Raw genomic sequence first — 26,803 nt, forward strand, 5'->3', positions numbered from 1 at the left:
GTCACTACCTGCCCTAAGTAGACGTATTCCTTTACCACTTCCAGCACCTCGCTTCCAATTGTGAACTGCTGTTCCCTCGCTAGACTGTTAAACATTACTTTGGTTTCCTGCATGTTAATTTTTAGACCCTTCGTTCTGCTCTGGCTGTCTAACTCATTGATCATGATTTGCAGTTTACCTCCTGAGTGACTCAGCAAGGCAATGTCATCAGCGAATCGCAGATTATTTAGCTATTCTCCATTTATTCTTATTCCCAACTGTTCCCAATCCAGGCCTCAGAATTCCTCCAGTAAACAGGCAGCGAATAGCATTGGCGATATCTTGTCTCCTTGCCTGACGCCCTTCCTTATTGGAATTTTATTGCTAACTTTATGGAGGACTATGGTAGCTCTGCAGTCGTTATAGAAATTTTCCACTATTTTCACACAAGGCTCTTCTACACGCTGATTCCTCAATGCCTGCATGACTGCTGAGGTTTCCACTAAGTCAAATGCTTTCTCCAAATCAATGAAGGCTATACATAGGGGTTGGTTATATTCTGTGCATTTCTCTATCACCTGATTGATAGTGCGAATATGATCTGTTGTGGAATATCCTTTACGAAAGCCTGCCTGACCATTTGGTTGATTGAAATCTAAGGTTGTCCTGATTCTATTTGTGATTACCTTAGTAATTACATTGCAGGCAATGGAGAGTAAGCTGATCGGTCTGTAATTTTTCAAGCCCTTGGTGTCTCCTTTCTTATGAATTAAAATTATCTTTGTGCTCTTCCAAGCTCCTGGTACACTCGAGTTCATGAGGCATTCCGTATACAGAGTGGCTTGTTTTTCTAGCACAATCTCCCTTTCGTCCTTCAAGACATCTGCTGTTACCTGATCCTCCCCAGCTGCTTTGCCCCTTTGCATTGCTTCTAAGGCCTTCTTTACTTCCTCTTTCGTTACTGGCGGGAGGTCCCATTGCTGTGTGCTACTGCCTCTCTCATTAACGTTCTGATTACATTAGCTACTGTATAGATTTGTGTAGAACTCTTCGGCTACTTTAACTATCTTATCCACATTTCTAATGACATTGCCCTCCTTGTCTCTCAGCGCATACATCTGGTTTTATACCTATGCCTAGTTTCCTCTTCACCGCTTTTAAGTTACCTTCGTCCATTAGAGCATGCTCAATTTTTCCATCTTAAACTTCCTTATGTCAGCTACCTTGCGTTTCTTTATTAACTTTGATAGCTTTGCCAGCTCTGTTCTGTCCATAGGATTAGGTGCTTTCATGCTTTGGCATTCATGGGCTCTCAAAAAAAAAAAAATTGGCGGTGGTTTAGCTCTGGTTAAACTTGGAGTGATGCGATAGCTACAGTTGGCCGAGTGGAACTAGCTCAGTTGAATTGCAAAGTCGGTCTTTCGCCACACTGTTTCGCTGGGCGTTCCATCTTCATCTTTGTCCCACTTGACATGACGCATGGACACATCTGCGGCAGCTCGGTTTCGCCGGCGCTCCATGCTGCCGGCAGCAGCAGCTGCTCCGCACCACGTGGCTGGTCACGTGGCTGGTCATGTGACCAACCACGTGACGAACCACGTGATCAGCCACGGCGCCGTGCCGCCGGCAGCTGCTTTGCACCACGTGACCAACCACGTGACAGCGTGGCGGTGCAGCCATGCTGAAGGCTCGAAATGCTACCATAATGTCGCTATCGCTACAAAATTCGTATCATCAGAAATTTCATACTTTCGGGAACAAACGAAATCCATATTCAGAAGCATGGGAAATTCATTCCTGTGGATCTGTTTGCAGCTAACGGAGTTAAGGTAGCGATGTGCACAGCTCGGTGAGCGATATGCAGGCTGTGCGCCGCCAGTCACTGCTTGCGGTACCTACCCCACTAGTACATACACGACTAGTGATTACGGTGCCAGCAATGTACGGGCAGCGCTTAATGCTTGAGGGCGCGGTCACAGCTCGCGTGCTCGTATTGTCCGTAACGGCGCAGGAGACACTTCGGAACGTCCAAAATTGCACACATTGTCCACGATGTACTCTGGCAGGAGTATTTTATGAATTTGTATCAACTGCGTTTGTATCATCGACATTCTGCTCTAATTTTAAAGCTAATGAAGGAATTTATTTGGGCAGTACAGTCTTGCCTGGCCACTGATGATTCAAGACTGATGAGCATTGTTCATTCAGCTCAAATTCTGGCAGACTGTTAAACTTTACAGTCAGAATGCGAATTCAATGAACTGCAGCCCTGAATGTTTGCTGTTTTTCCGCAGAGAGCAAATGTTCTGTATACTAACCACAAGAGCCCTGGCAATGCTGTAGTTTTTCCCACGAGGTACTGCTTCAGCAATTCGGTTTGAATCTCAATGCCTGTGGATTTACATCTCGGGCATTGTTAAATACTTATATGGAACATTGTGGGCCAGGCACATTTAGCTTCATTAAAATTGTCAAGAAATTTGTTCTGGTATTGGCATTTTTTTTTCTTTTCTTGGTAACATCTCATGTCGAGCAAACACTTTGGGGAAAGCTGCTCTGGGGCTCTCACTAACCATCGCATGTCCTGATTAGTGCCTTTTATCCGGAGGTCGTCTCAGTGACAGCCGGCGCGACGGTGCGCTTGTGGCTCACAAGTAAGTGCCCTGCTTAATGTCAAAACACTCGCAGCTTCTGCTGAAACTTTTCACCCTAGGAGTCGCATCACATTCATGCCTTTTTTGACCCCCTCGGCTTTCTACTTCTGTTTAGCACTTCAGCACCGATAGCTGCACTGGTGACCATTGGGTCAGCCACTGCACCGTAACAGCCGACCGTCGCACTCTCGCACTGGCTGTCACGCTGACTTCCATGCTGACTTTGCACTGTAGTGTCACTAGACTTGCCACTGGTGTGTTTGGCTGTGTGGTTTACCGCATGAGTGGCTGCGTGTGGTGTTTACTTTCTGGATGCCTGCTGTGGTTTGTGTTGTGCATGACTGGCTGTATTAACATAAATCTCAGTGACGGGGTAACTGTGCTTCCTATAGAAATGTATGATAAGGAAAAGGGAAGGGAATGGAGAAGGGAAGGTGGGGAGGGTTTGGGGAAGGAGAGAGGGCATGAAACGGGTAAAGAGTGCAAGAAGAGGGTAATGCCAGTTGAGGGCACAAGTTTCTCGCATTACATTTGGTTCTTGCACACTTGTGCACTGAATGGTCTTTGAGCTTTGGAATGAACATGGAGCAAAGGGCCTGTGGATCACTGTTTTTGCTGTACCAAGCGATTCAGTGGTGTTTTTATGGAACAATTTTTAGGTATCTTTAACATTTGGTTTAAGACCAGTATGCATACCATTTGATCGGCAGTTAAGAAATTGTTGTGTGGTAAATAAACCAGTGTTGTAATCTTACAGAACAGCGAAGTGATGGTTTAATCACTAGTGTGTAAGTATCCCTGATGTGCTTATACAAGATTTGTACCACATGTCATTAGGGATTCTCGCATCCCTCGAAGTATCCATGTTCAGCACTGGAAGCAAGGAAGGAACAGGAGGGGACATCAGCTTCCTGTGAGTGAACTAGATCTATCTTGCTTATTTTTATTTTGTTTTGTTTGCTGTTTTGCAGTATTAGGCTAGTGCTTGCTCTTTTATTTTAGTATGACTTGTTGCATAAGTATGTTTTGTTGCAATGAAGCCAATCCGACTGCTTTCACAGCTGGTTTGTAGTGAATTCTTTTTTGTAAAGCGGTCACCATGCCAGCTTCCATTACTGTATCAGTAAAGTGTGCATTTGGTCGAACTTTCGCATTGTAGTCCACAGTGAATTCATCGCCTGCCTCTGCTGCAGTTGATGAAACGTGCAGCCATTATTCATGTTGAAATCATTATTCTCCTCCAATATTGCTAGCACGGTGTACAGTGTTTAGAGTGTTACAGGCGATACATTATCGGCAATGAGCTTTTTTGTTCGAAGTTCACATCTTGTACAATATTTGAATTTTTGTTGTGCACTTGCTCCGGGGATCTGATAACTAACTACAAAGTGCAATGTAAGACTTGCAAATTGATTCCGAGATTTGCTTTTGTTACTGTCAGTAAACTCTGTAGTTGATTGATCGCAGATTTTGTAGTAAATGCTGAATGTGTTACATGCATCAATGTGGGATGAATTTATGTTGAATGCTTAACTTAATTGCACCTGTGTTGTTCTGAAGGCATGGGTCGGTATAAGTTCAAGCAGAAGTATAGTCACGAGTAAAAAAGAGTAGCACTAGTGACGTGCCACAGGAGCGGCAGATAGCAACGCTCGGCACTGTGGTTACGAACACGCCGATAACAAAAGTGTCAGGTGTTGTGCTAATCCTTTTTACTCGCGACTGTACACGCTTCTGAAGTGTGCAACTTGCTTCTATTATTGTCCCTAGAGCCTGCAGTTGGTTAGAAAATGGTTTGTGACGGTTTCAGTGCTTGCATCGATGCCTTGTGCCTCTTATTCCAGAGACGTAGCGCAGTACGAAGCAGAGTGCGCCCAGCACCAGCACACCGTCCAGCGGCTTATGAAGGAGAAGGAGGACGCTATGCGCCAGTGGTCACAGCTGGATGAAGCACACCAGGCGCTTGCGGCCACCAACAAGGACCTGGTGGAACGCGTGCGGAGGTGGGGAAGTGCTCGCTGGCTGTGTGTTATTGCCGCTGTAGTTGCCTTCGTAGTTGTTGCAGTAGTATCTGTGGTAGTTGCCATGCAAGTTGCCGTTGTAGTTGCCCTGGTACTTTTCATAGTAGTTACCACAGTAATTGTGATATGAATTGCTGTGATAGTTGCCAGAGTAATTGTCATGGTCCCTGTCGTGCTTTGCATTGTGACACAGCTATGTGTTGTTTCCGCAAAAAAGCAAGTTAGTACGGGAACCCATGGGGAAATTGTGACTAACGAAGTTGATGTGGGGCTTTATATAGTGCCCTTGCTTGCACATCCTGATGCTGAGAAGGCTGCTATGCAAGCTGTGTTACTCTTTGTCGCCCTTTTAATGTGGTATTTTACAAATGTGTCGATGCTAAATGAACATGTGCGAACACTCCCGTTCCTCTTGGCAGTCTGTGCCACGAAGTGGAGTCCCTGAAGCGGGCGTGCTCGGAACTGGAGGAGACCAAAGCCAGCCTGGCTGCCACCAGCGCCGCCTGTCGGCAGGCAGAGCAACTGCTCACCCAGGCCAGGGCCGCCAAGGCAGCGCTGGAGGGTCAGCTGGAAAAGCGGATCGCCGAGGTGGGTAAAGAACCTGCTGCGGTGGCTCAGTGGTTAGGGGGCTCGACTACTGATCCGGAGTTCCCGGGTTCGAACCCGACCGCGGCGGCTGCGTTTTTATGGAGGAAAAATGCTAAGGCGCCCGTGTGCTGTATGATGTTAGTGCACATTAAAGATCCCCAGGTGGTCGAAATAATTCATGAGCCCTCCACTACGGCACCTCTTCTTCCTTTCATCTTTCACTCCCTCCTTTATCCCTTCCCTTGTGGTGCGGTTCAGGTGTCCAAGGATATATGAGACAGATACTGCGCCATTTCCTTTCCCCAAAAACCAATTATTATTATTAAGAATTATTAGGTGAGTAAACTTCTCCAGGGCAGGATTGCTTTGAGAATGAGTTAATTACAAGCCTAGGCGGTGCTCAACTACCTTTTTGTTCAGGTGCCTCTTTCTTCCTTTCCTCTTTCATTCCCTCCTTGATCCCTTCCCTTGCAGCACAGTTCAGGTGTCCACCGAGGTCCTCAGTTATTTTAGCCATGGGGGAACCCAACGGCTCTCAAAAGGTGCACCGAAGAGCACCACATGTCTTGGCCTCGGTACCTTTCTGTACTGAGTGCGTGCAGATGGACAGCCCCACCACAAAAAATGCCCAGATTCAATTAATGCTGATTGGCTGTAAAGTGAGAACAATCTGCTGCAAGTAGTTGCGGTGTGATTAGTTCCAGAATTAAGTTGCTGAAAGGAAATGTGGGCAGGGTTTGAAGCACGCATAGGTTTAGAGGGTTGAAAAACCGGAAGGCACTCCAAGGAACTCCAGGGTTGAACGGAACCCGGTTTGGGAACTTGTGCTCTGGGGCAATGTTTTGTGGAGCTTCCTGGAGCGAGTTTTACTTGACTGTTTGACTGTAGTGCGCATCGTGGTTCAGCAGTGCTGAAGCAGTGTGAACGATGCAGCTACTCCTGCTGCTGTTTTCACTGTAGGAAGACAAAAAGGTGGAGCACAGCAGAGCTAAAAAATTGGGCACAGATATGATTTTCCTAAAATTTATTTTGGAATTAGGGTTCATTTGGGTTGGAGCTACTTGCTATACTTAGAGTTTTATGATTAGGATAGAGATTTGTTACTGCATAGTTAAGATTAATTTGGGTTCGGAATTTTTGTGTTGGCTTTATTCGGGGGATGATATGAAGGGGACTTAATTTCTTTGAAGTTCAGGCGTTTGGCTTTGTGGCTGAACTCATTGTGCGCTGTTTTGTTGTTTTGTTTCCAGTTTTTTTTGTTTTCATGAACTGTCTGTAAGTAGCACGTTGCATGAAACGAAAAGTTTGCCGAGTCACTTCTTTTTTCTCACTTGTTGCTATGTTGTTCTGTTGGGTATAGACGTAAAAAGCCCCAAGAGTTTTGTTACTAAGCTGTCTAGGGGGCTCTTGTATAGCACCCGTGGGAGTTTTATATTTTAGAGGAAAGATGACTGGAGTTCCTCTTTTCTTCAAGAGAACTAGAACACTGAAGACATAGCAAGCTACAGAGCATGGTCCAGAAGCAAACGCCTTGGGCTTTGAACTTTTTACAAGGGTTGTACGTGTGTTGCTATGAAACCTTTTCGCGTAGAGTGGTGTTATTGGAGCGTAGAGGAGCATGTTATTTGAGTTTATAAGAATGGTGTTTATTCCAAAACTGTTGTGAGGAGTGTTGTTTATGAGCTGTTATTGGTAGTCAGTTGTATATGTGCACATATTTTCGTACACTGTTGTTGTCAGCTGTACCCAGGAAGAACACACAATGTAGAAAGGAGGTAACCGATGTTCTTGTCGAGTGACAGGGTGAAATACAGGTAAGGGTAGTGTAGTTTTGGGCAGCTGAGGGTCACACGGTACGATGATGTCCAGAAGCTGCTTAATTGAGCGAGGTGGATGTGGCTGGCACAAAGGTATCTGAGAGTGAACTTGGTCCTGCAGTTGATGGTTATGGTGATGACCTGACTGTTCTAACTCGCCCCGGCGGCTCAGTAGTTTTGGCATTCAGCTGCTGTGGCTAAGAACGTTGGGTTGAATCCATCGCAGCTGCATTTCGGTGGAGGCGCAATGCAAAAAATATTCATATGCTGTGTTATATATCATTTCATGCTAAAAAGCCCGAGTGGTCCGTAGCCTCTGTGCAGCTGTGGGATGTTAAACCTCTCATACCACATAACACACCATGACCTGGTTCGCTATGAGATAAACTTGTGATAATAAATAAACAAACAAATAAATAAATGATAATTCATAATAATAATAATAAATTAATAATATATAATAAATAAATAAGTAGTTAAGAATCGGCAAACTGATGCTGATGATGATGAGCCTCTTTTTCTCACTGCCTGCCGTCCACCACTCGGATACAGGTGGACAGCCTAAACGAGAGGCTCGCCAAGTGCCAGGACAGCGAGAAGAAGGCCGTCCTGGTGGCAAGCCAGCACCGGCAACATCTGCGTGAGCTGGAGGCACGGAACCGGCATCTCGAGGCACAGCTCTCGCAGGTACGCATTGTGTCAGAGGCATGCTGGACGTGTGTTCCATGTCATCTCAGTGTAGGACCACTCACTGTCGCACTGTCTAGATAGCCAAGCTTCCCCCACAAGCTTGCAGATGCCTTGGAGCATAAATGCAGCTTTGGTGGAGGGGGGTGAAAGATGCAAATTTTTAATGTTTGCAGCTTAATGCATGGAGAAGGATGACATATATTTGAGTATGACATATTTAATACATTTGAACCCCGAACGTCGCTTCAACAAAATATTTTCAATTCTCCGTCAGCTCGCCGTATAAAGCAATGTAACAAATTTATGATCACAATGAACCATTTTTGGGGTGCGTTTCCGTTTCAACGAAATTTTTGCTATGTGAAGCTGGTTTTAAAAATCTATCTTACAATAAAACAAGCATATCGCTACCCATCTGTGTACTTCAGTGGGTCCCTGCTGATTTGTTTTACTAAACTTTCGCTGGAACCAATTGATCCACTCGTTCAAATGCACATGAAGACCGCCATTGCTTGGTGGTAATGACCATCGGGCTGGCTGCCTTGCGGCAAGGTGTGGGTGCAAGCTTCCGTTTTCTTCCAAGCCAGAGCCACAACCAATCCGTCGCCAAAGAATGCAGCAGCCTGGCAACAGCAGCAGCGCGTTTGCCCTAGTTTTTTTCACTCGTGCTTGCGTGCTGCAATCAACACGAGCATAGTGACTTTGTCTATGAAGTGGAAGTTCCTTTCTTATGAGGAGCTGAGTGATGAAGTCAAAATCAAGGGCGTTCGCCACAGCGACGCATCATCGGATGATGAAAGCGATGCAGAGGATTTAGCACCACCATCTGCACTAAAAGTGATGGAAGCATTTGATGTGCTCCGCAGATTTCTAGGTGCTCACGATGACGACGTCGTGATCCAACTGTTCACCGAGTGCGAAAGCCGTGCTGCCGGCACTCGTGGAAAAAAAAAGCAGCAGAGGAAGCTTACTGACTTCTTTGAAAATAAATGATGTTTTGGGACTATGTTGTCCAACTTGACTGTGTTTTCGGGCTGATTTCGCCACAACGAAATTTCCACTTCAACGAAATATTTTGCGCACCCCGTGAATTTCGTTGTAGCGGGGTTTGAGTGTACTAAGAGAAAATATACCGTCAGCTATACCGTCAGCTGCAAATGTCAATGTGATGCTGGTGTCACTTTCATAGCAAAGTCAGGTTCTTTCGGCACGTGACTTGCGAGATGCAAGCTAATATGGGAAGCACCTGGCATTTGCATTGCTGTCTTCTTTAACTGTTTATCCGGCTAGTGCAAAACTACCATGTCTTGTGCAACTGTCGTGCACTCGTTTTTAGCATGCCAGGATGTGAGTTTTCTTAGTGGGACCTCTATATTTTTGCCAAAATTCCTTATAAAAACAGGTCATAGACTGTTACCAGATAGTCTAGAGATTTTCTATAGAAATTCTTGCTGGGAAGCGACCATCTTTTGCAAGTTTCAGCTTCATGCCATAGTACCATGGAATCGTCCCCTCTCGTGGACCTCTAATGTGTAGCATGCTCTCTGGAGACGTTTAAATGTTGCATGCTGTGTCCTAATTGGCCAGTGGGAGTTTTGTAAATCTTTCGGCAGGGCCTTATGTATTTTATGCTGGTAAGACTTATGGAATTCATTCTTTGTTTGAGCGATAACTAAAATGAACAAAAATAAAACAACTTCTTGAAGTCGCAGCTGTCTACTTTACTCAGTGCGTAAGCTGCCCTTAGCATCTCCGTGGAGAAATGCTGCTTTGAACAGATGTGGAAGAGGACGTCAGGGTGCAAGGAGACGGAAGAAAACTGCGACTGTGTTTTGAATGGTTCAGAAGCTATAGAGAAAAGGTGTAGCATACTATTGCTTTGGCGGTTTGCAAAATGTTTAAGAGATATTTTAATGCCTTGACGTGTGTGCAACTGCTTTGCTGTGTGTTATTAGTGTTTTTGTGGTTGTGCTGTCGGTGCTCTATTTACCGGCATCAAGAATGGACTTTTTTTCTTGAAACATTTGCAAAAATGGGTGTGCATTAATTACGAGGATTTATAGACTCCCTTTGAGATGAACTTCGAGGGACCCGAAAATCTGTCTTGTCAGATGTTCATCTTAACAGAAGTGCCCCTAAAATAGGTGTGTGAGCATGCTAGGTGTGTCCAGATATGTTGCTTGGAAACAGTGATCATTATAGCCTTTCAGAGAGAGGATAATTGCAAATAGAGCATTAATTGCACAGTGCGCTGCACTATGCATGACTTGCTTTTGGAGTCAGGTCTTTCGTTTTAGCCAGCGAGGAGCGCGAGTTGCAAAGTCAACTTGTATGCGGCAGTACACTGTATACATTGCGTATTATTACCTTCGTAGAGTTTTTTAGGACGTGTTTGCAAAATATTCGCATAATTTTCGCACCCTCTTCTTGAAGCCATAATTTTAGGGAAACGGTGCACATATTACACAAATAAATCCGGGACTTTTGGACTAGACATTGCTGTCAGAGGTGCTATGTACTTATACCTGTCCTTTTCTTTTTTGTCACTGAGCAGTGAGTACTCTATGTAATGCGTGTAAACCATTGTCTCCCTGGCGTTGTGCAGGAAGCCAGCAGACTTGATGAGAGCAGTGCAGCCATTGAGGAGCTGACCAGCACTGTCGAGGTATGACGTTGATTACATTATTGTTTGTAGATTTTTTTCTTTCTGCAAGCTTTGAAAGCAGCCTTACTGCGAAATCTCTGAGCCAAGATATTTTTTGCGAGGAATTCTTGTATACAGTGGAATCTCAGTGATATGAACCCGGTTGATACGAATTTCGCGATGATACGAATTCACGAAATTCCCCGGCCAGACGTGTACGATGTGCGGAATTTCGGATATTCCAAACTCTTCCTCGCCTCTACGGTTGATACGAACGCGGGAGCCGTGACCGCAAATCGCCGACGTCGCTATCGCTGATCGCGCGGTACACACCGCACGCAGTGAACGGCGGTGCGCGGCACGCATATCGCCGAAATCGCGATCATTAATCACGCGGTACGCACCACGCGCAGTGAGCGGTCATGTGTGGCGCGTACATCGCCAGAATCGCGATCTCTAATCTCGCGGTACGCACCACGCGTAGTAAGTGGTGGTGCACGGCCCGCACATCGCCAAAGCCGTGATCGCTAATCGCGCGGTACGCATCGTTAGTAGCAAGCTGTGGCCGCACAGCAGTGACTAAATCCTGTCAGCCGTAAACAGATCTGTGTCAATGCATTCTTCATGGATCTGCATACGAATTTTGTTCGTATGGATGATACAAAATTTCGGCTTTTAAGAATTTTTTCGCGACCCCATGAGATTCGTATCACCGCGATTCTACTGTGGTACATGCAAACATTCTTTTTCGTGTAACTGTAGTGGACTTTCTTGAACATTTGTCTTAAGATTTAATTTCAAGATACAAGGCCTGGCTAGTCTAGGAAGCTGCACATTAAGCACATCAGTTTGAGAGAGCACACGCAAGCCTGAGCATGGCACCATATACAAGGCTTACTCATTCCACACCCTTGTTTTTCATTTTTTCTTATGACTGTCAGGCTTGGAGCAGGAACTTTGCACAGTTTCCTGCAGATGCAGTATTTTGTGGGAAGCTTGTTTAGCTGCAATGCTTAGTCGCGTCCTTCACTCTTTTCATTTTGCATTCCTTTCCAGTCCCTGAAGCAAACGTGGAAAGACAAGGAGGATGAACTGCGGCAAGAGCGAGCGGAAAACTGCCGGTGAGCATGTTTGCTTCCTTTTCTTTTCTTTATTTCACCTTGGTTTCGTTTTGCTTTCCATAGACGACTGCGTTTTTTCCTTTATAGCAAGGACATTTTTAATAAAGCAACTGTCATGACGAAGTACTTCCCCCGGAATGATGAGCGGACACTGACGATAAAACGGTGCTCTTTGAGATGGCTTAACCACTATATTCATGAGCTGCGAGGAGAAGCCAACTATTCAAAGGCCTTGGGGCTGGGAGGAAAAGCGCGGGCGTGCACGGTGGAATAAAAAGGTAAAGCTGGTAATGAACGTAGAAAGAAGGTGGTGCGGGTCGCCGAGAGAGGAAAGACGTTAAAAGTGCAGTAAGGAGTAACGTAGGGAGAAAAAGGCAAAAGCATAGACTGATGGAAGAGTTGGTGTTGCACTGTAGACCACGTACGAGAACACACGCTCAGAGATAGAGAAGGACGCAGGCAACACAGGCGCTCACTTCCAACCAATCGTTTGTTGACACAAATGCATGATATATGTACGTTCCTTCATGATGTCATCCGACTAAAATGCCGACATCAGGTGGCCGCACTCAGAAACATTGATTGTTTGAAAATCAGTGCGGTGGATCAAACAGTGGATCAGACTATCGAACATTGTCATTCTTTTGTTGCATGTTCATCTGGGGTGGTGTATGAAGTTCCTTTGCCTTGCTGATCCAGTATATTAATGGAGCAAAGGAGGAAGGTCGGCAATTACAGGGATGGGAACCTTCCTGTGCGTTGTCACAATTGTGAAATGAAATGAAGAATGAAAAGCCTTGTAAACCTTTGTTCGAAGCGTGCAGAATACTAGCTCTGTATATAGGAGCCATGATGTAAGGGAGGAGATAATTGAACAATTGAAGCAAATTTTATTGCAAAAGCGGACGCATCACGTGTCAGCGCCCCATCCATTTCACTGACTTTCAAAGAATCGGCATTTCTTAGTGCGGCCAGCTGATGTCGGCATTTTTCAGTTGGGTGACACCATGTAGGAAGGTGTATATATCATGCATTTGTGTCAATAAATGGTAAACCTTCTCTGTCTTCGCTTGTCTGCGCTTGTATGCGGTCTGCAAAAAAAAAGGACAAAGATTCACAGCACGGGGTGGCACGAAGCACGAGGCAGCAGTGGCAGAAAGCAGAGGCGTGCCGACACTGTGTGAATGGTTTTGCTACACTTGACTGTGTCGCGTGCGTTTGTTAAGTACTGCCTCTTAAATGACACTGAGGCAGCGGAAGGCGACGCCGGCTCACAGAAAGCTTTGATTTTCACATGGAATCAAACTCTCGTTATACTTGTAGCCATGTTGTATTCGTGCAAATGTGGTACTTCTACAAGAAGTAAGTGAAATCGACGACATGATAACGTAAAAAGTGATGACTGAAAATAAATAACTATCTCAGAAAGGGACGATAAGAGCAGGAATGAAGGCATTTCTGAGTGTTTTCTGTAAACCGGCACAGTGTGTTCAGTAAGTAGCCAGTTAAATACCAGCCAACATCCTCAGGCATGCCATCACTAACAGCTGATATAGAAAAGACGTTGGTGCAATAAAAGTTTTTGCTGGTTTGAGTGACTTTACTACAGACAGGTTCTGCTGTATATGAATGAACTCCGAAACAAATGGAATTTAGGCCGTGGGAGATGTGCATGCAGGCCATCTTCTGTCTTGATTCGTGGCAACAAATTCAAGCACCACCTTAATTAATTTAATTTGAGGAATATACCAGAATACATGGCGCTGTGTTTATTGAGGAGAACGCTCTCCACCAGAATTTATGAGTAGAAAGCACAGCCTGGCTGTTCTCGGTATTCACCAAAATTTTGGCACAAGCATAAACAGATAGGTGATTGCGGTGGAACTTACCAGCCTTGTGGCAGCCGCAGATGCTTTGAGCATGCGCAGGGAGTGTGGTGAGATCGGTCTGTTTGAGCTGTTTGATGCAACAAGAGTTTAAACCTGTGGCCATTAAATACCGTATATACTCGCGTAATGAACCCACATTTTTTTTCAGAAACGTTGACATCAGTTTGGGGGGAGAATTCATTACGCGGGGAAAAAAGTTTCAACAGATTTTTTTTTTGGAAGGGTCGAGATTTCATATTGTACCTCGGTCCGGTCCGTCCTTCTGTCATCAATAAATGTACGCGTTCAGACGCGTTGGTGCCGCTGGTGTTTAGCATCGTTCACTTTGACGCGATCTGGCAATTTTGTGGTAGTCGGCAGTGCCGGCCGGCCATTCGTGTCAGATAACGCGAACATGCTGAACACCGACCCTGAAGGTCAGGCGCACGTTTCTTTACGCGAGGTTAAAAAAACACACAGGACGGTGATAAGTGTGTACTGCGAATGTTTAAGCCTTAGCTTAGAGCATGCAACGTCTTGGCGCTCTGCCAAGTTCGCAGAGCGCCTCCCCATCCTTTGCACCCCTCTGGCAGGAGCTCTTCTCAAAAGATAAACGAACAAGTGGTGATGTTATTGGGGCGGGCAGCATCTTGGCACGCTTCCAAGGTCTGTGCTGCGGACAAAAAGCTAAAGTCTGAAAAAAAAGAGTAAATTCTGGCTGACAAATGTTGGGGGGCGGGTTCATTAGGCGAGTGGGTTCATTACATGAGTATATACAGTATTTACGTTGGCCTTTTATCTTCATGCATTCGTTCATTTTTTTGTGCATTTTTTTTTGTGCATCTGTTCTGGCTCAAAATGTATTCTCACAACCACATTCTTTATTCTCCTAGATTCTGGCAGCATGCTGCTGCTATAGCCAAAAGGCGCCGAGTGGCACTCGGATGTTTTTGCATTTGCGGCCTTCGTCAAAGTTTGATTTGATTCTTTGATTTGATTCTGTAAGCTTGGGCTCCATACAGTGAGAGAGCATGTTTACTCACACTCGCTGCTCTGCTTTCTTTTCCACCCTTTGCTCCGCAGGCTCAAGGAGCTGCTGTTTGAGCGAAGCACGTCGTTGCACGGCAGCGACGTCAACGGCGATGCCGTTGAAGCCGAGTCCGGGACCATGACCTCTGCCGAGGGCAATCTGGACAGTGACGAGGGCGTCTTCAACAGCCGCTCCATCTCTCCAGCGAGCGTCATTTTCTTCTCCGCAGACAGCTGCTCGCGGACCATCTGCGATGAGTTGTCGCTGAGCGCCCTAGACCTGCAGTGCACCAGCACACCGGTGAGCTTGTATTGCTGACCGTGTGACAAAAAAAGTGACCTGCAAGGGAACTAGCAAACTGGGACAAGTCTGGCAAACAAACAAGGGGACAGCAAAACGCACCAAACAACCAGCCAAAGGGAACTATCAAAAAGATGTACAGGCCAACTTTCAAACAGACAGGCAGAAAAAAATAAATGAACAGCGAGACACGAAAAAAGAAATGGAGAGATGCATACATGTAGAGATTCTGTAAAGGTAATGAAAATGTTGGTTGGATCAAAATAAGTGCTAGTTCATTCTTGTTGATGTAAAGTAGTGCGACAGTCTTGTCTACATTGTTTTCTTTGCTGCTTCTTTTAAACTCTTCCACAGCGGCCGCCGCAGAGTCCAGTGAGGAGGTCACGCCTGCCGTTTTGCGGAATCCCGAGACTGCCTACCTGGGACTGCTCTGCGATTCAGCAGCGCTACTCGGATGTGAGCAGGGAACCTGTGTGTTTTGTGAGAAGATTGTGAGAATCTGACTTGGTGTCGCGACTGTATTTCATTGCTGCCCGACTATTCACTCACGCTTGTCGAGAACATTTCGAGAGACGTGAGAGGAAGCACGCGGTCTGAAATGCTGCAAGAAAAATTAACCAAGAAGCAATGTGAAGGACGGTTCCATCAAATTTTTGCGCTTAGTGAAATTTAACGGTTCAGCTTGATGTTTGCTGTTCTGGCATTTGTTCAACAGCAATAGATGTGCTAATTATTACTGAGAAATTTTGAGTTGGAGTTGCAAAATTTTTTTGCCACTCTATTCAGGCTCGCAATGTCGATGACGACTTGCAATGTGTTACGGACTCCGGGATCAGCATAGGAAGTTGCTATCAGTACGGCCTTGTCTCTGAGGTCCGTAAACAAAATGCTGTGCTCAACATCATCGCAGTTTTAGCTGTTGCTTAGAAAAACCTCCATTTTCAGCCCTTTTGTCTTTAAACACTGTACTCGATCATTTATTGGCAAGACTTCAATTCAGTTTGTTGTCAGTGGCCGTTTCAGGGTAGATATTTTCCATTTGCAAATTTTTTGGGGCACAGATGCCAAACAGTAACTTGACCTCAGCCAAAACTGTAAGATGATTTTTCAGCTTTTTCGTGTTTTCCTAAAGTCATTGCTTTAAAAGCCATACCTTTTCATTTTTTTATTGTTATCAATGCATTTTGACATTAATGAAGGCCTTCACTGTTAATATATTTCATTTCTCACTGCGTGTAAACATTGTTGCAATGTTTAGGGGTGAATTTGATGGGATATAGTTTCACGCACATGTATGCATGTGCCTGAAAATTGAAAATGTGCAGCCACAAATGCGTGGCAGCAAACATTCAGCTTCAGATTCATTGCTGTGAAGGAGTATAAAGGCTGCAAAATTTTCTGACCAAAAGTGAATGCTACTCAGAGGATGCTGAGCTCTTCGACAGAAATGCAACGCTTGAGACCATGTTGAGTGGTCAGCGGTCTGTGGTCATCGGCTCCTTGTCACCAGGCTATGGTGGCCAGGAGCTGGTCATCATTTCCTGCTCACTAGGTTTCAGGGATGTTTCATCAGGGGAATTTTGCCTGTTACAGGGGAATTTGAGGGGTAAAATTTGGCAAATCGGGATTTTTTTTTTGAGTTTCAGGAAGTATTAAGAACCAAAACTGTCACTTTTCCCAAATTGGCAAAGTTTTCAAGCTGCTACTCAGAAAGTGCCTGAAATAGGGATTTTCGGGTTGAAGCAATTTCAATTACGGCGGCGAACCTCACTGCCAGGTCCTTTGCTAAAGGGAGGATGACTCCTTCAGGTTTGAGTGGTAGTTTTCTGACCTGCCTCAATTATCTTTTTTTTGTTCTTGTATTGTGCAGGAAGGGCTGTTGAACTCTGTCCTGCTGAGCCAGTCGAACCACAGTAGGTGAGTGTGGTCACATTTAATCTGTTGGTCTTTTTTTTTGTCTCGTGAGCAACCACGAGAGTTGCTCGCATGAAGTAGCTTCCACTAGTAGTATCTTTTTGCTCAAGCCGCTTGAACAGGGTGAAGGGGCGTTATTTCAGGTGCATCATGCTCAGTTCCTTAGAAGGAAGTTGTATTGGGTGCTGCGGGCCATGCCATTTCTGTGGTTTCGCTTGCTTGTACCGTTTCTTGCTTGATTATACTTGGTTTGCCTCTCTGTGGCCTAATCTCGATTCATGGCCACATAACTACTCAGTAGTCCAGTTTACAATAGGCAAGGCCTGTAGTAGTTTGAATGCATTGTGGAAAGCACTATTCTGTGCTGCGTTAATTTTTTTTTTTATATCCATCATGGTGGCTTGATGGCTTTGACGATTAGTTGCTGAGCCCGTGGCATTGAACCCCGACTGCTCCGCTGGCCGCATCTCGATGGAGGCGAAATGGAGAAACGACGTTCATGTGCTGTGCGTGTTAGGAATGCTGCAAGTAATCGAAAGTATGAACTGAAGCCCTCCATTACAGCATTCCCAGCAGTCTACATATAGCATCAGCACATCAAAACTCCTCATACGGGATATTTACAAGTTACATATACAAATATTTTTTTGGTTTTTGCATTTCTTGGGTACTCTATTTTCCAGTCTATAAGTCACACCTGTGACTAAATCGCACTTCCGTGTAAACGGCTGCTTTTCTGAAAAAAATTGCACATGTAGCACTGGTGTATAAGATGTGTGTGTTCATTCGGTACGCGGCCTGCCTCTTTTGCTGGCTTCATTGTTTGTGCCAGTCCCATGTGATTTTTTCACTCACATCGAACTGTCCCTCTGCTGCCCAGTTCCCGTTCTCAAGTGTGTATTCAACGGCTTGCAACTTGCATTTCGCATTGTAGCTTCCTCACCTCGCCGGTGGTGCCATGTTGAGCAAAAGCAACGCACTACGTGTGCAAAGCCAAACTGATGTGATGCTGTGGCTGCGGCATGCACTTCATGCCGTTGCCTGATCTACTTACGTTGTGGAGAGATTATGCGAATCTACTCATAGGATAACACTAAAAAAAAAAAAGATAGTTGTCGCATAGCGTGATCTACGTTCTGTTACTGTTATTCACTTTGGCGGAGATCTATCTGCGTGTATGCGTTTGGGCCCCAGAAGCGCAGACCTGCCACTGCATAGGTGCAGCTGAGCAGTCACCGGAGAGGACACTGTAGGGGAAAAATGGATCTCAACACATTGATTGGTTTTTTTTTTACTCATCAGCTTTCTTCTTAAACATAGTTCCTTGGCATGGCAAAAGATGGCATGCAGTGACGCGCCATTTTTCCCCGTATATAAATTGCATTGTTGTATGAGACAGACCGACGAAAAATTCAGAAAAAAATTGTGTTATACACCAAAAAATACGATATACCATGTTAATTGTCACTTCATAGTTGAACTGCCAAGAATCGAAAGAAGTAGCAAACTTTGGAAATTGGCCGGCGTAATGTGGCCCAGGCATATGGTACGCAGGGATAATAAATGTCTTTGGGAAAAGCCTTTGTCTTGCAGTGGGCTGTTTCATGATGGCGATGGTTTCACTGTGGATGAAGTTCAAAGGATTAATTATTAAATCCACTGTGTTGTGCATCAGAGTAGAATAGTGTGCTTTGTGTTGCAAATCGGCATGGTCGTTTGTTTGTTTCTTAAATTTGTTCTACCTATGCTGGCATACTTTGCATTTTATTGACCTGCAAGTAGAGGGGAACTCACAGTGCACATCGATGCTTGGTATCTTGTAAGAATCAACTTGTGTGTTCACCTGGCTTTTTTAACTCGGCCTACAACCTCTGGCTGTATCTTTCTTGGCTATCACAAACAAATGTAGCTCAAAAATTGTGCAACTTCGCGTGAACAATTAAGCAGAGTCACGTGACCTTGCTTTGCTCATGTGCAGCCTCCCACCGAGGATCACAGCACTTGTCCAAGAGAACCTGGCCAGTGCTGGAGGTGTGTGTTAATTTCGCTTCTCTTATTGGTGTATATTAATTTTTGGCACTGCCAAACACTGCTGGACAATATTGGGTTGTCATCTGTGGTTTTTGGTTGCCTGGCATGTTACGCTGAGGGCAATGTCAGGCTGAGTGCTGTTTTGGATTGTTATCTCAGGTAAAAGCTATTTTGTGTTTTCAATTAATGCTATTTGCACTTCTGAAGCTGGGTTAATTTGAGAGTTAGTGACGTTGAGATTTTGGCAGCTGATCGTGGGTTAGCTGGGAGTTTGGCTTCCAGCGAGAGAGTGGAGACTACTGCCAAGTACGATGGTGTAGAACATAATTTTTTTCAGCAGTTGAGTGCCGAAGTGCAAATTATGCAAGATTTTCTTGCGCTTAATTTCTACCTGTCATTCTTTTTGCTGCACTTGTGCGATTAGAACACCTTTTTATTCTTTTCGATTTTTCTAGCCGAAGCTTTGCAGGCAAAGCTGGAGCAGGAGTTGAAGAAGAAAGAAGAGGTCATCAAAGAACTGGAAGCAAAGGTAAGGAAGGCAGGCTTAGGCAGTGTTGCAGTTAACATTTGATTAGCACTCGGGAGACACTAACGTCTATCCTAACAGAGCTTCACACTTGAGTGAAAGCTGTACAGCTTTCTGATATTCATTGATATCCCGCTATATTGCAATACTCACAAGCTATGGCAGAAAAAAGAACTTCATCGTAAAAAATATGAATCACACAAGCTATGGCAGGAAAGAGAATTTCGTTGTAAAAAATACAAATCAAGATTAATAGTTTTGGTGAATGTGTGCACAGTACCATAAAAGAAAGCAAAATTGTATTGTTTGCAAATTGACTGTACTTACGTTATGAAAACTGAATAGACAGTAATGGTGTACTGGTATGCTGTGAAAAGTTCCTAATTAAAGATCGTAGCGGTGGCCTAGTGGTTTGAGCATCCACCTCGCATGCGGGAGGTGCGGGGTTCTATCCCTAGTGCTGCCAGGTGCCCACCTGTGATACAGTGTGTACAAGCTTCCTTAGGCCTGGTGCTCGGCTTAACCTGGGTGAAATACTTGGGAAATGGGTCTTTGACCCCACCTTGGGTAAACAAAATACCTTGTTTTATGGCGCTCTTCAGCCAAAGCTGCTTTCAATCCATTAAAATCCGTCATGATCATTGTCATTCTAGTGTAGTGTATTACGTTTGGCCCGGAGGCCTGCGAGTATCTGAATAAAAAAATTTGGCGAGGTCCACAGGCAATTTTTGGAGGCATATGTTATCCTTGCAGCAAAGGAGGTGAAAAACTGCGTGACCTGGGTCCAGATTTCGTAATCTGATGAGGCACAAGCAAAGGCTTAGTTTTCTCCATTTCGTGTTGTGCAGGGCTTGCACGTTGCTAGCGAGCGCAGTGGAGGCTGTTGTGCTGGTGGTGTGTGTAAGCCTGCGTTGCCTTTGTTTCCCTTGTCCCCTTTTTGCCTCCCCTCCCACTCCCCCTTTTTTTTCTAAGGTTTCAAAAACCAAGGAGGAGCAATCAGCACTGGAGAGGCGACAGACGGAGCTGTGGTGTTTCCTCGGGGTTTCGCTGATTGCGCTCAAAGCGATTCGTTGCGACCTCCAGATGTGAGTTTCATGCTTCTGGTTTCATCCGTGCTTTCCTCCCAAACATGCAGCAGAGCTTCTTTGGATGGTTGAGCGCCCAAAGTGCGTGCTGCAGTTTGCAAGGGGCCGCTACTCTGGTTCCTGGTGCATTTGGGTGTACGCAGGACGGGAATTGGCAACACATCTGACATGCAGTGGGATGCCAGCTCAGGGAGATTGGAATTATTACTAAGAGGTCACGTACGGTTCTAGTAGTGACGTATAATGACACCGCATGTCGCCACGTTGCTAATTGAACATGACGCTGGGCATGGCAAGCTCGAGGGGTCAGTTGCTGAAGAAATTTTCTTTTCTGCGAAACTCTTGAGGCTGCCGGTTGACATGTTCGGCTGAGTGGAATGCTTGTATAATGCTGTTCTGTATTTGAATGAGGACCCGTTTCTGGCGGGGAAATATTGTTATGGTCTTATAGTGCCTTATTTATTAACAAGGGGCAGGGGGGAGCATTTCCTAGGACACGCTCAGGCGAAACAGTCAGAATGCAGTAAAGCTCTGTGGATTCATAGCTCCATGCATTTTTCAAAGGGACAAGCACAGTTGCAGTTGTCCTCTATTCTTTCTGACAGCTGTTGAATCTTGTACAGTCTTGGTCAAAAGTCTTTAGGCCTTAGCATTCACCTGCAGCAAAATTCATGTTCTTAGAATGCTTCGTGTAGGGAATCATTCAAGACACAAGTCAAGAAGGAAGCTTTTCTACCGCAAGAAGAAATCTTCTGCTAGCATTTCAAGGTTGTTCGGTTTTTAGTAATGCCGTAATGGCTCTGTTATGTGGCTGAAGCAAAAAGCCTTTGGCCTTAAGACTTTTGACCGAGACTGTATCTTTGCCTTTCTGGTTAACAGGGATAAAATTATAGATTTAGGAAGGAACTGCAGCAGAGATTCCTTGGTGCTAAAATTTAATATTTTTGCTCAATAACATTTCCATGGTGGCTGCATTCTCTAGGCATAGTGCTATTTGCTTTTTGCAGTAGTGGCCGCCTTTTTCTGTCATGGTCGTGGGTTTGTTCACTGTTGCCAACTATGGGCTGAATGGAAATTTGATTCATATTGTTACGTGGTGGGTAGCCAAAGAATGACATGAGATGACTGAATGCAAAGAGATGATTTAATGGCTACCGGCCTTATGTGAGTGCTCCGTCCCACACCACTGCCAGCTTTGGCTTGTTCGTCACACTACTCCTACCCGAGGCCACCAAGGGAGCATCCCAATCGTTGACAAAGGGATGCGGGAAATGGTGATGGGCTTGAGAGGGTGGTTGAACAGGAAGGAGAAAGTGGTGAGGTGCTGGCTGCCATGATGAAGGAGATGGGCGAATGATGCCTGGTCCGTGAAGCCTCTGGGCCCCAGGTCTGCAGGAGCCGACGGTCGAGGCCCTTGGACGCACCGAACGGCAGTGGCAGGGAGGCTGTCTCCTTACATGTGGACAGCATCTCAGGTCGGTGGGGTCGGCAGGTCGGGTCCTTGTGTCAGTGGCAGTTCGTCGTGTCGGGTGGTCTGGGCGAGGGAGCAATGGCGCGGTCGGTTCGGGTCTGAAAGCTGGGTCAAGCCGGGCGACGCAGGCCAAGAACTCGCGGCTGACGACCATGGCTGACACAGGACGCTAAAGCTCCAGGACTAGGATGCCGATGATTACACAGGACCTCACACCAAATGTTACGTGGCGGCCAGCTGAAAAATGAGACGAGATGACTAATGGCATTGAGATGATTTAATGGCCGCTGGTGTAGCACGAGCGCTCTGTCCTGCACCACTGCCAGTTTTGTGTTCTTCATCGCAATATTAAATGATGTACCGATGAACCATACTCGAGAAAGGGTTTGTTTTTTGTTCTCTCCCACAAAAAACTCCACTTTGCCTGAAAAATGAATTTGCAGAATGGTTCGTCCAAGCCCAGCATTGCAGTATGCATTTCAAAAGTGGTATCCACACTGTTTTCATTAAAAAAAGAGAAGTTTTTCCGGATTCCACTTTTGTTATTGAATAGTCAAAAAATGAATGGGAGAAATGATCTGGCAATGCTGCAGTAAGTTTTCTTTTGAGCTGGTTGTTAAAATAATGGAAATACAAATGCTGGCCTCTAAAGGCAACAACTTGCATCCCTATTGGATTCACACATAACTTAGCTCTCCTTGACTTTGTCTTACTACATTTGTTTTTGTCACTGAAGTTTATTTCTTATTTCCTCTCCACCTGCTTTGTGCCCCTTGTGAAATAAGTGCAGTACTTTATGCCTTTTTTTGGATGCAGTGAATAATACCGCAACAAATTATGCTGAACTTTAGAATTAGGTTTTCTCTTTCACGTTGCTTTAAAATAGCTTAGTTTGAACTTTCAGAGTACTTGAACTGATGGAGCTTCCATGTGGACAACGTCAAGTGTGGCAAAAAAAAAAAATTCTACCTTGAATTCAAGCTCCAGATGATTTGAACATACTGCTGGTCTTGTTAAAGTTTGAATTATTGATAGTTGACTGCATAACACAATTTCATGTTTTTAGCTAGTTGCCAGGTGTCGGAACAATTCTAGGCTGTAAGAATGTGGTGGTGGCTCAGAGGTTATGGCGCTCGGCTGGTGACCCGAAAGACATGGGTTCGATCCCGGCTGCGGCGGTCGAATTTCGATGGAGGCAAAATTCTAGAGGCCCATGTGCTGTGCAGTGTCAGTGCACGTTAAAGAACCCCAGGTGGTTGAAATTTCCAGAGCCTTTCACTACGGCATCCTTCATGGCCCGAGTTGCTTTGGGACGTAAAACCCCCATAAACCAAACCAAAACCTAAAGTTGCGACATGTAATTCTGATTAGCTCAAATGAACATGCATTGTAGCTGTTTTCTGCCCGCCCATTAGAAAAAAAGAAATTGACCCTTCGGACCAGAGTGAAGTTGTTCTAGTTTCTAAATTTCCTATCAAAACCCGCACATAATCACAGATAGTTTAAGGAGGCTAGCTCACTATGGTGTGACTGCAGTTACCCCACCCACTGCAGTTAACCGCAGTCGTGGCCTAGTGGTCTGGGCGTCCGCTTCGGCTGTGGGAGGTGGTTGGTTCGAAACCCACCGCCGGACACCCACCGATAAAAATGGGTACAAGCCACCCCCGGCCCGGCCCCCGGCTTCTTCAGGGGTGTGTGCTTGGAGGAGGCTCCACAAACCCCTCTATGGCCCTTCGGGGGAAAACCCAGTTTCGAACAACTCAACCTGCAAAGGTGGTTCGTGTTTCACTCCCCAGTGAAGAGTTCGACTCAAGACTCGTACGCTCTAACCAGCGTCAGGTTCAAACACTATGGTCCTTCGTCAGAAGCGATTCAGAGTATCACTATGGTCATGGGCTAGAAAAAAATAATAAATAACTGCAATAACTGCAGTTATTGACTGCAGTTAGCTGCCTGTGGTATAACCCAGGTAGTACATTACAACGAGCCAATATTAGAAATCCGTTGGCAAAGCATGGCCTTAAGTAGGCCCAGAGTTCCCAATGAGCATCTCATATTGGCTGATCCACTCACAGACACATCCAATAATGTCTCGGGTTCCCAGTCGTATTTCCAGTACTGGCTGTGCTGTCATCAAATCGTGGCTATATGGGCCACGCTAGCCAGAACTTTCCCACTCTTCGCCATCGCAGGCTGTGCAATCCTGGAATCATGGCTGTCACTGGCCATGTTAGCCAGAGTTCCCCCACTGTTTGCCAGAATTGGCTATGCCATTCTAGAAAGCTGTCAATATTGGCCTAGCTTTGCCATCACTCATCCAGTGTTAAACATATACTGGCAAACGCTGGTCAACCTTATGCCATCTGCTGAAACAACAAGGCTATGTTCACTATTGCCACAACAGAGAGAGACACTTTGTAGTTTTTCGAACCCATAAAAACTGACTTGAGCTCTCTATAAGGGATTTGAGGCCTGTATAGGCCTGTGTCATCCCAGTTTAACTATAACTGGCATGTATGTGTGGCCAAAGTAGATGTTTTACATTGATCCTTGAGATCAAAACACATGTTCCTGTAGCACATTATTGCATTTGAGCAGTATTAGAGTAGTGCTGTGCTATTACTCTACTACTACTACGACTACGTACTGCTACTACTACTACTGCAATTATATCATAATACCCATGCTACGCGGACTTTTAAGTGGCATTTGAGTCAAATGGTATTCGACACTTCGAATGGCATTCGGACCAAACGGAGTTCTAAGGTGCTTCACAACAATTTACAACAAACGCTTTCGGAAGCATTCTAAATGTATTCGCTCGCTGTATAGCGATGGTGCTGCTGTTGTCGAGTTTTGTTCTGTCCGTTCGCTGATTTTGAGTGGTACAACGACGTGACGACGACTTCGGCGGGGGCCAGTGGGCTGTGCATATTCCGCCACAGAGGAATCGGTTTGTCGCATAAGACTGACGATGACACCATCCAGACCAACCACTACAGATCTATATAATTCTATCATTAGTACTGGGCAACTAGAAGTGGCTGCAACTAACCACTCAAGGAAATTTCTTTTAAGAGGTCCCGTAAATCTTGTAACAAATGCTCGCTGGCATGACCCAGTAGTAATGATGTGTGTAATTATGTAGGGCTGTGGTAAGCCGCTAATCAACAAAATATGCTCTTTTTTCAGAAGTGCACGGAAAGAGCTCACGTTGTTGCCTTTGTGCGGTTTCTGGGCATAGTAAACCCGCCTATTTGTCATGGAGTTTATGTATTTGAAAGCGTTTTTGCACGCTGTGCTTGCGCGAGTATCTGAAAAAACAGCCCAAAGGCGCATTCTTCTAAAAAAAAATCAAATAACTCATTTCATAAAATTTTTTAATTAAAAAGCACTTTTCTTGCATCACTCTAGAGAATTCACTGCCACACTGCGCAGCGGGTGCCTGCTTAAAGGGACATTGAGGAGAACTCTATCAATTTTTTTTTTGTTAGCAAAATCTGACAGTTCGCCATTTCATGGCTTTGTTGCCGCTTGTCCGGGCGCGAAAGGTGCATTTATTTCAGACATTTGGATTCGAAGTTGAAATAGTTTTTCCCGCCCCTCTGATTCAAACTCAGGAAACTCTTATGACGCCACGGCAACTCTTATGACGTCACAAAACGGAGTGACGTGAATCGTGACGTAAACGCAGACTCCGTGATTTCTGACGGCTAGCGGTGCTGTGCGCAACCTTCCTTTGCAAGCCTCAGAGATTCGTGACTTCCATGAAGTAAGGAAAATTCCTCCAAGGTGGCGCCTCTTGTCATAGGAAGTAATCGCGCTTGTACTTGCGAGATTGGCCTGTGGCGGCGATACCTGTATTTTGGTTCTTGCTATTTTCTACATTACAAGGGCTTTGTTTTCAGGAAGAGTGGAGTTTTTGTGATCAGGAGCTGCTATTCTATGGATACAAGCCAACTTCAATTTCTCCTCAGTGTCGCTTTAATGGAGATCCTAAATCAAACGTAATAATTTAATCATTCGCTAAACCGACGTTGTGCGCAATTTTGGCAACGTCCAGAAACGAAGCAGTGGCCTCGTAATTTGCAATTATAAGTTGCGCACGTGCTAAATATTAGGCTGCCGCTTCATAAACGCACCTGGTCAAGTGCTAATTAAGAGAGAAGCCCCCAGTATATGCACAAGGACTTCGCTCTGCAACTCGAAGGAAAATACTCGCCATTGACCGCCTCCCCACAGTGCGACAACTAAAAGCCTTAACCCCCCACCTCCTTCCTCCCCCTCCCCCACGCCTTTCGCATGGCAGCTTTCGTTCCTTTGACCCCCTTCCTCCCCTCCATACTTGCTAGCTACTGCCCCCCAGTCACCCCTGATGAAGGAGCCGAGCCGGCTTTGAAACGTTGGGTTTCAAATTAAAGGCTTTGTTTGGAGGTGTGCAGTTTATTATATGCCAGGTTTTTGCGCGAAAGGCCGGCACCGCCGGGCGAAAACGGGAATTTTTTAAAATCTACTGCAAATTTCCCGCTCGCTTTTGAGGTCGCGTACGCGGCATCGACGCTCGGTGGCCTGTACATAGTGCAATCATTTTAAAACCAAGCTCAAACACCCCTTTCTGTGGCACTTATTAATGTCAGCCTTCATAAAGGCTTACTCTATCCGGGCAGAATTAAAAAAAGAAGGAAGCTATTTCGTTTTTATATAGTTTCCTTTACTGTAGTGTACTTATTTATTATTATTATTTTTTTACTGAGGCAAGTAGGGTGGGGCTGTTACAAAGGCAATTCCGAAGGCAAACTAATTACTTCAAGCGCGTTTCGCGTGACACAGCCAGTGTGGAAAAGGAGCGTAGTAATTGCTGCACGCCTTATATGTGCCTCCCAGGTACTCTGGATGTGTGCGCCAATAGGCTAAAACTTTTTCTCCGCCCAGACTTACGGGCGCTTCTCTTACGGGCTTCTCCTGTTATCCCCCCCGTGTAAGGTGCTGCACGGTCACCTTTTCTCCCTCTCTCGCTGCGCGTTATGTTTCTCTCGCGGGCCGTTAGGCACACTAGGCCGCTCC

General features: G+C 45.4%; 1 protein-coding gene across 1 annotated transcript in view; it reads left to right on the forward strand.

Annotated features, from left to right (window-relative positions):
* Positions 1-26,803, forward strand: part of LOC144104475 (uncharacterized) — a 212,759-nt gene that overhangs the window by 42,362 nt on the left and 143,594 nt on the right. Inside the window, 12 exon segments of the mRNA XM_077637516.1 lie at positions 3,471-3,546; positions 4,478-4,636; positions 5,074-5,242; positions 7,612-7,746; positions 10,355-10,414; positions 11,450-11,514; positions 14,466-14,712; positions 15,067-15,168; positions 16,583-16,629; positions 18,605-18,657; positions 19,113-19,186; positions 20,156-20,268. Of these exon segments, the coding sequence (XP_077493642.1) occupies positions 3,471-3,546; positions 4,478-4,636; positions 5,074-5,242; positions 7,612-7,746; positions 10,355-10,414; positions 11,450-11,514; positions 14,466-14,712; positions 15,067-15,168; positions 16,583-16,629; positions 18,605-18,657; positions 19,113-19,186; positions 20,156-20,268 (1,300 nt within the window).

The sequence above is a fragment of the Amblyomma americanum genome, chromosome 9, assembly GCF_052857255.1.
Source record: "Amblyomma americanum isolate KBUSLIRL-KWMA chromosome 9, ASM5285725v1, whole genome shotgun sequence".
NCBI classification, from domain to species: Eukaryota; Metazoa; Arthropoda; class Arachnida; order Ixodida; family Ixodidae; genus Amblyomma; species Amblyomma americanum.